This window comes from Struthio camelus, chromosome 13 (assembly GCF_040807025.1).
Source record: "Struthio camelus isolate bStrCam1 chromosome 13, bStrCam1.hap1, whole genome shotgun sequence".
NCBI classification, from domain to species: Eukaryota; Metazoa; Chordata; class Aves; order Struthioniformes; family Struthionidae; genus Struthio; species Struthio camelus.
Genome location: NC_090954.1, coordinates 23,973,890 through 23,980,424, shown reverse-complemented (window position 1 = coordinate 23,980,424; position 6,535 = coordinate 23,973,890). Strand labels below are relative to the sequence as shown.

At 58.4% G+C, this 6,535-nt stretch overlaps 1 protein-coding gene across 1 annotated transcript; it reads right to left on the bottom strand.

Annotated features, from left to right (window-relative positions):
- Window positions 1–1,506: 1,506 nt before the first annotated feature.
- LOC138069130 (maestro heat-like repeat-containing protein family member 7) lies at window positions 1,507–6,247 on the bottom strand. Its single transcript, XM_068959766.1, has 7 exons — window positions 6,139–6,247; window positions 5,533–5,670; window positions 4,903–5,079; window positions 4,113–4,268; window positions 3,717–3,818; window positions 3,254–3,356; window positions 1,507–2,663 (listed from the first exon to the last, which is right to left on the bottom strand). Exons 1-7 carry the CDS (start codon window positions 6,154–6,156, stop codon window positions 2,497–2,499), a joined length of 861 nt encoding a protein of 286 aa, XP_068815867.1. The 5' UTR covers window positions 6,157–6,247; the 3' UTR covers window positions 1,507–2,496.
- Between the last annotated feature and the right edge of the window lie 288 nt (window positions 6,248–6,535).

Here is a 6,535-nt window from a genome sequence, read left to right as displayed (position 1 = left end):
ACTGTCTGCCCATCTTCTCCTGTCCCCTTCTCGTCCTTGCCCTTGGCATTGCCCTAGCCTTCCTTGGCCTCCTCTGTCTCTTCCTCTACCCCTTCCTCTAATTTGCAAGTTCCGTGCTGAAGCTGCTGCTAAGAGATTAGCCTCTTCTTGGTTTTCCTTTTTCCGTTCCTTTGCTTGCTTCCCTTGCTGTTTCTCCTCTCTCCCGTCATAGACCAATACTGCCACGCTTAAAATCCTTTGTGAAGTTTCTCCTTGCCACCCTGGCATGTGCTCCTTCAACTCTTTTGGGCTATCCGGAGCGGCCTGATGGACAAAGACACTAATGGCTAGTGCATCATTCCAATTCTGGAAAGTCCTTCCCCCATAGTTCAACAAGGCTTGCCCTAGTCGTCCCCCAAAATCCCTGGCCTCTTTGTCCAAGCTCTGTCTACGCTCCTGCACTCTAGTCCAATCCACTCCTAGTTTGCTACATGCTCTAATAGCTTCTACCGAGTTCCGGAGTCCTGTCTGGCAAGCGACTCTGTCCCCTGCGTTATTGTAATCCCAATTTGGATCGTTTGCTGGCTAACGATTTGTGTTTCCCCCAGTCTGTTGTACAAACTTTGCCTCTTTATTAACTATTTTATCATCTCGCTCGTTTGGTCAGAACAACTCTCTCAAGAGTATTTGGGTATCCCGCCAGTTTGGTCAGAACAACTCTCTCAAGAGTACTTGGGTATCCCGCCAGTTTGGATTCTACCCAGTGCATATATATTAGAAAACAGCTGAGCGCTCCTTTCCGCATCCTCCCTCAACCTGGGCATTTTGCTTGCCCACAATGCTCAATCACTCGGACTCCAGGGTTGGCTAGTAAATACATGCAGTACCACGTGAGGGGGGGTTAGCTCCCCCCCCCGCCCCCACTGCACTCGGTTGTAATGCTGCTGCATTAGGTAAAACATTAGCAACCATAGGATGGAGTCCTGCCACGGGAGGAGGGGAAGTCTGAGTAAGAGGAGGAGAGGGACAGATAGACAGATCTTCAGGAGGCGCCACCGGAGGAGTGTAAGGCGGAGCAGTAGCTCCTGGGGCGTTATTTGGGACACCTATATCTGCTGCAGCAAGAGTAGTTTTACAGAGGGTGCCGTTTGTCCTCCTTGGATCTCGCCGGTCCCACATCCAATTATCCCACACATACCAATAATCCATTCAGTGAGGCTTTTCATCTTCCAACAGAAGCTGCAGCAGAGCTCATTTCTTAGAATCGAAGGATCCTTCCTTGGGTTAACCCCCACATTAATTGTAAGATGGACAATCATCCTGACATAAAGGGACAGCTAACTAGCTAGGGATCGATTTGACTGTAACGGCTTTTTTCTCCTTTTTGTTCCTTTTCCTTTTCTAAATTTGGATGTTTGGAGCCAAGAGGGTCCAATGGTGGTTGGCTACACTCCCATCTGGGGTGCCAAAGTGCTGTGGAAACACTTTGATCCTAGGTTTCCAAGAAGCAGAGCCTCACGCACATCTAGCAGCAAAATTTTATTTCTTTAAATGATGGTGCAGCATAGTAACTGCTGGAGCTGGGTGCCTCCAGGGAGGGACCTTGAACAAAGGAATTCTGGCCTAATTAGACCCTTTACAGTTTTATTTCCCACCTGCCAGGGAAGGTCTCCCCCAATCTTCTTTACTGAGTCTTCTTTACTCTCCTTCTGGTTGGTGTCTCTCTCCTTCTGGTTGGTCTTGGCCTTCAGCCCACACTGGTTGCCATGTCCTTGTTTCCCACAGTCCCTTATCTCCTCCGAGGTCAACCCCAACCCACGTGCATCCCATCTTGTCCCCTGCAGTCTACTTTTTAGCCCCATGAGCTAGCTGTGTGTCTTTATTAGCTGCTTTTAATGGGTTTGGCCGTTACATGCTCAGCAATGATTCTGGAGTTCATGGACGGTTCGGCCTTGAGGCCTGCATGCGCAGGGTAGGCAGTGGCGATAGAAACAGAGCTGCATGTCATACCCCAGCTCTGCCCTTCCACCTGAGATGCAAGCCCTGAAGACAGCAGGGGCCTGCTCTTGCCCTGGGGTGACTGGAGAGGGCAGGGGAGGCCAAAGCTTTTCTCCCCCTTTCCCTTGGCTATTGTGGGCCAGCAGAGCAGTTGACGCTTTGCAGCAAAACCAAAGTGTGTCAGGCCGCTCTACGCTGGCCTGGCATATTGGAACGAGTGGACACCCCGTCCCCCCCAGGACAAGCCAGATTCATGCAGGCAGCAAGTTTTGCCCCTTGCCTTTGGCTCCCTAAAAAAAGAACACTCACTCCGGCTGAGGAAACGGGGCTGTATCTTTGCGGGAAGCCCAACAAAGCCATGAAGCGGTAGCACAACAGGGGCTGTGCTTGAGGAGTCGAGCTGTCCTGGGGCTGCGGGAGATGCCAGCAATGAGCCAGACCTTCCAGCACACTTGCGTGTGTCCGTGGTGTGCAGCACCATGACATTGGCACAGCTGCGTCAGCTCTGCTCAAACAGAGTCACGTCCTGGCGGGAGGGTGCCACCTCGCCCATGCTCTCGGGAGCCAGGGACACAGTGCTCCGAGGTGGAATCTTGATGTTCTCCTTGGCACCCTCAGGTTCATGATGGTCTGTGACACCAGGCAACGGACTAAAGGTTCCGCATCATTTTCCAGGGGCTGGAGGGCTGCGAGAGAAAGGCACCGAGCTGAGAACAGACTCCCACCTTTGCAGAGATCCCAGGAATCCCCCCCCAGGCAGGGCCAGCCCCACTCAGCTCTTCCCATGCGGAGGAGGCAGCAGGTAGGACAAATGGATCAGCTGGCACTTGCAGGTCGGCCAAGCCCCAGATGCGCCCCAAATACCCCCTGCTCTCCCCCACGTAGGGACACAGAGCCTTCCTCACCTGGGGCAGGCCAGTGAACTGCAGCTCACTTCCCAGCCTCCTCCCTCCTCCCTGCCAGGGCTGCCTGACACAGCGCTGCTCTCACTCACCAGTGCACAGCTCCTGCACCTTCTCCTTCCTCCGCTTCTTCACTTGCTGCCCGATGAGCCCTAGGCAAACACCTCCGCTCACCCCTCATACTCCCCAGCAAGCCCCCAGCAGCACAGCTCCCATCTGGCCTTGCCAGCTTGGCCATGCAGCCTGCTCCCCTTGGGCAAGGCTGGCCCCAGCCCCGTCCCCACGGTGCAGGACCCAGGGACGGTGGGAGGGACTCAAGACCCTCCTGTGTGCCCGTCTGGGTGGGCAGGCATGGCCCTGGGCTTGTGGCTCACCAATGAACCTCACAGCTGCCTCCCGCAAGGATGCGTCCGGGTTCTCCAGGTATGGCAGGCTCTGGCGCAGGTGTTGCTCCGCTCTGCTCCTGTCCCTCAGCAGCTGCAGACAGCACAAGGACAGGGGGTTGGCACCGAGCCTCCCCAGAAGGCCAGGCCTGTCCCTCCTCCCAGCTCCGGCCTCCTCTTCCTTCCTGTTCCCGCCTCCCAGCTAGAAGCTGGCTGGTAGCCAGGTTCAGAGGGAGCAGAGGGCAGAGCGGGGCCTGCGGGTGCTGAGATCCCCGCCATGCTTCTGCCAAGGCCCAGCCAGGCCAGGGGCCCCTTCAGCACCCCAGCGGGCACTTACAGTAGAGGGCTCTGGGCTGCAGCAGTGCGTGAGGGGCACAGCTGTGCACCCTGCCCACTGGCCATGGCGGCAGGCCTCATCCCGCCGCGGCCCCGGGGCCTTTGGCCACGTCCTTACCACGCACTCCCCGATCTTCCATGTCTCCGCTCTTCTGGCCAGCTGCTTGAGCTCCTCCCACTTGAGGAACTGTGCAGCGCTCACCAGGGCTTCCTGAGAGGCCTGCAGAGCAACAGAGACCAGGAGATGCCACCGCAGCCACGGCAGGACACCCTGGGTCCCCCTCGTCTTGGCAAGGCTCCCAGCCTTTCCCAGCCCCAAATGGCACGACGCAGCGTGCCACTAGGTCTGGCCCTCCCTGAAGGCAGAGGCAGCTCTGCCTTGTCCTTCGGCACACAGGAAGCTGCACCTCATGCTGCCATGCGTTCCAAGGCACACTTGGCAGCAGCCCTTGCCTTGCTGCTCACCTCCACCCACGGCATGTCAGCATTGCTTCCCCAAAACACTGCTCCCTACCTGGGCCACTCTCTGCACCTTGTCACTCATGTGGAGGAAGAGCGGCACCAGGCTCCTCTGTGCATGCTGCTTCAGGTTCCGTTTGTTCTTCCCCACCACAATCTCCAGCAGGTCTTTGAAGAGGAGCATGGAGAGCTCTCGCACTCTGCTGTCTTCCTGCAGGCAGGGAGGAGAGGAGGGGAGGCCTCAGCAACGACTCCAGGAACGGGGCCCGACAAGAGCGTTTGCCGTTGCAAGGCCTCGTCCTCTCCGGGCACAACTGTCCCCCAGCCCGGCCAGAGGTCGGAGCTGAGGACAAGCCTCTGCTGAGGCAGCCTGGACAATGAGGGTTGTCGGCAGCAGCACGACAAGCCTCCCTGGGCTCTGTCTCCCTCTCCCTCTGGAGGGAGCTTCTTGGATTTCCCGAGGCCTCCATCAGGGCCCCCGCACACAACAAGAGGACAGAAAGGGACAGCCCCGCGGCACGGCCTCTCCCTCGCTCTCTAGCCTGCTCCTACCTCTCTGCTCATCGCTGCCCCAGGCCACGGCAAGCGCCGCACGCAGCCAAGCACGAGACGCAGCAGCCGAGAGCAGACAGGGGGCTGGTTTGCTCTACTCCCACAGCCCCGGACACCAAGGCCAGCACAGGGCATGGGCTGAGAACCACAGGGCAAAAGGTTTCCTGACATACAGCAGGGCCTGTGCGGGGACGTGCCAACAGGCACGTATGCAGAGGGGCACACAGCACCCAGACCACGCATACGGACCCCCGGACACACCAGCAGAGCCCCGGCTCTCCCATCAGCCTTACGTCATCAAAGCGAGGCAGAAGCTTCTCGGCCAGCTGCAGAACAATCGGGTTGGAGCCCTTCTGTTCCAGGTAGCTGAGGATGTTTCTCAGCAGCATCAGGCTTCCCACACGCACTTCCCTGCAAGCATCCTGCAGCCACTCCATGCTGTCTGGGAGCAGGCTCTGCATTCTCCTTTTCTGTGGGAAACGCACAACTTTCTTTGTGGGAAGCAAGGCCAGACCCGACCCCCCCCGCCCGCCCAAAAGTGCTCTGCCTGCTCTTTTCCCATCAGGGCTCAGTGGCCAGGGCCAGGGCTCTGCACACACGCAGGCCTTGGGCACAGAGGCTGCAGTGCAGGGCACAGATCTCCAAGGGGGCCCTCAGCATGCACTGGCCTCTGTAGGGAGCAAAGCTGCTGCCTCAAGGCCCAGGAGCACCTGGCTGCCTTAGCCCGGCCCTGTGCTCCAGCTCATTGTCCCTCTCCCAGATCTTCCCGCTGGGCACTGGTGAGACTTGGGAGACTTGGGAGACTTGGGAGCAGCTACCACACCTCCGGATTGCCAGCCAAGTCCAAGCCACTCTCTGACCCAGTGTCTCCTGTCAAGCCCCAGGCTGCCAGCATGGCTTCACCTGCCTGCCCCCCTCCTCACCATCTTGGGTCTATTCAACAGGGCCACGAGGCCTCTGAACGCCAGTCTGCGCATCTCCAGGCTCTCACTCTGCGCATAACCCTGGACGAGTGGCAGGACCTCCTCATCCATGTCGGCAAGGTCAGGGCATTCCAGCAGCTGAAATGGACACAGCACTGAAAGACTGGCACAGCCGGCAGCACTGCCTGCAGCGTGCAGCTCTCCATCCCACCCACCATCCAGGGCAAGGGCACCAGGCCCTCACAAAGCTCAGCCCAAACACAGCAGGCATTGTGCAGACACCCCTGGGCCCTGCTCCCAGCCCCGCGCCTCACGGCACACTGCACACACTGCTCGCCTCCTCCTCCCGTCCCCTGAACCCTCCGCAGCCTCTCGTTCTCATCCCTTGGAGGAGCAATTGAACACAGACAGCTGCCACAAAGCAGGCACGAAATACAAGTGCTTACGAGTGGTCGCCCAGCAGAAACAAGCCAAGGCCGGGGCTACTAACAGGAGCGTATGCATTGCCCCAGCTCCATTCACCAGCATCACCCCACATGCATGTGCACAAGCGAGCACAGCATTTAGAGGCCCCTCCAGAGAGGCACTGCTTGCCATGAGGCCCACCTCGACAAAGAAAGCCATGACGGGCAGCTGATGAAACTGGTCCTCCCTCCTCAGCAGCCTTGCCAGCTGGCGGAAGATCCAGCGACGCAGGTGACTGGCAGCCCCCCTCATTGCTCTGTCAGAGGCAAGAAGGCAGTGTTGGGCCTCAGCCGAGCAGGCAAACCTCCTCTGGCATCGCTCTGCTTGGCATGCAGCTCCTGCAGCCAGCGGCATTTGCTCATGGAGCATTGCTCTTGCCCTACCACACCTTGCCATTAGAAAGTCAGCGTCAGGCATCATTACGTTCCTTTTGGTGGGAGACCGGAGAAACAGCCTTCCTGCCCAGGCGGCATGGCCTGCCCACACATCCCCTCTCCTGCCCGCTTTGGATTCCTGTGCCCCTGGGCCCTCCCCAGGT